Consider the following 2,034-nt stretch of genomic DNA (forward strand, 5'->3'; position numbering starts at 1 on the left):
AAAAAAAAAAAAAAAAAAAGCAAAAATAAACCATTGTTGTCATCACATTTCCACATAGGAATAAAATGGAAGGAGAATCACGCAGATTTGAAATCCACACTCCAGTTTCTGACAAGAAAAAGAAAAAGTATTCTGTACATAAGGAAAGACCTCAGAAACATTCCCACGAAATTTTCAGAGACTCCTCCCTGGTGAGTGAACAGTCTGAAATAACTAGGAGGAAAAAGAGGAAAAAAGATTTCCAGCATCTCATTTCTTCTCCTTTGAAAAAATCCAGAATCCATGATGATGCTGAAAATGCCACTGCTACGCTCAAAAAGAGAAAAAAGAGAAGATACAGTGCTTTGGAGGTGGAAGAGGAAGCAGGTGTTACAGTTGTCCTTGTGGATAAAGAAAATATTAGCAACACACCAAAGCCTTTTAGAAAGGATGTTGATGTCATTTGTGTTGATATGAGCATGGAACAGAAGTTACCAGAAGAGCCTAAAACAGACAAATTTCAGGTACTTGCTAAGTCACATACACATAAATCAGAAGCACTGCACAATAAAATTAGGGAGAAAAAGAATAAAAAGCATCGGAGGAAAGCTGCATCCTGGGATGCTGTACAGGAGAGCCAGCGGGCAATGGATGCCCTGCCTCAGTCGGAATCCCACCAGGAGGAGTCCTGGCTTTCTATGGGTCAAGGGGGTGAAATGACAGAACTACCAGCATCTGCTCATAAAAACAAGTGTAAGAAAAAAAAGAAAAAGTCCAGTAACCAGGAATATGAGACGTTGGCCATGCCTGAAGGATCGCAAGCGGGCAGTGAGGCTGAGCCTGATATGCAGGAATCCCGGCCTGCTGTGGGCTTGGATGGTGAAGCTCCAGAACTACTAGGACCTACTCACAAAAAAAAGTCTAAGAAAAAAAAGAAGAAAAAGTCCAGTTACCAGGACTCTGAGGCATTGGCCATGCCTGAAGGATCACAAGTGGGCAGCGAGGTTGGGACTGAGACGCAGGAATCCCGGCCTGCTGTGGGCCTACGTGGTGAAACTGCAGAACTACCAGCACCGGCTTATAAAAACAAGTCAAAGAAAAAAAAGAAAAAGTCCAGTCACCAGGAATTTGAGGCAATGGCCATGCCTGAGAGCCTTGAGAGTGCATACCCTGAAGGATCACAGGTGGGCCGTGAGGTTGGGATTGTGGAAGGCAGGAAGGCTCTTAAAGGGTTCAAGGAATCCAACAGTACAGAGAAGAAGTCTAAGAAAAGGAAGCTTAAGTCTGTCAAAAGGGCCGTAGCGTCTGGTGATGGTTTTTCAGTGTCCAGTAAGAACTCTGAGAGCACACTCTTTGATTCAGTAGAAGGTGATGGCGCCGTGATGGAAGAAAGTGTGAAACCCAGGCCCCGACGAAAGAAAACCCGGGCCTGTTCAGCAAGCAAGCATATGCAAGAGGTGCCAAGGTAACGTGGGAGTGGTATGCCAGCTACTGGTATATTTCTTTTGTATGGATTCTGCCCATGCCTCTTTATTTAGCACAGACTCCTTTTTTTTTTTTTTTGAGACGGAGATTTGCTCTTATTGCCCAGGCTGGAGTGCAATGGTGCGATCTCAGTTCACTGTGCCCTCCGCCTCCCGGGTTCAAGCGATTCTCCCAAGTGGCTGAGATTACAGGCATGCACCACCACACCTGGCTAATTTTGTATTTTTAGTAGACACGAGGTTTCTCCTTGTTGGTCAGGCTGGTCTCAAACTCCTGCCCTCAGGCGATCCACCCGCCTCAGCCTCTCAAAATGCTGGGATTACAGGCGTGAGGCACCGCACCTGGCCTCAGCACATACATATTAAATGGCAGAAATCATCAAGAGGTAGACCCTCAATATACCCTGGATGTACAGACTATCATACATCTTTAATTGAGTAAACTTGGCAGGTAGTTTAATTTCTTCATGTGTGAAATAAGACATTCGATTTTCACTAAGAACTATTCCAGCCCTGAAAATCTGTGAGTAAATTTAAAAGCCCAAATTACCTCTGAAAAATAGTCTGAGCA

The 2,034-nt window shown here is 44.5% G+C and overlaps 1 protein-coding gene across 1 annotated transcript in view; it reads left to right on the plus strand.

Annotated features, from left to right (window-relative positions):
• TTF1 (transcription termination factor, RNA polymerase I) overlaps window positions 1–2,034 on the plus strand; it is a gene marked incomplete at its 3' end in the record, with an annotated part of 32,817 nt that overhangs the window by 4,477 nt on the left and 26,306 nt on the right. The window contains exon 2 of the mRNA XM_011969551.1: window positions 59–1,444. Coding sequence (XP_011824941.1) covers window positions 66–1,444 — 1,379 coding nt within the window. The remainder of the gene's footprint in view (window positions 1–58; window positions 1,445–2,034) is intronic.

Source organism: Mandrillus leucophaeus, unplaced genomic scaffold, assembly GCF_000951045.1.
Source record: "Mandrillus leucophaeus isolate KB7577 unplaced genomic scaffold, Mleu.le_1.0 Scaffold899, whole genome shotgun sequence".
NCBI classification, from domain to species: domain Eukaryota; kingdom Metazoa; phylum Chordata; class Mammalia; order Primates; family Cercopithecidae; genus Mandrillus; species Mandrillus leucophaeus.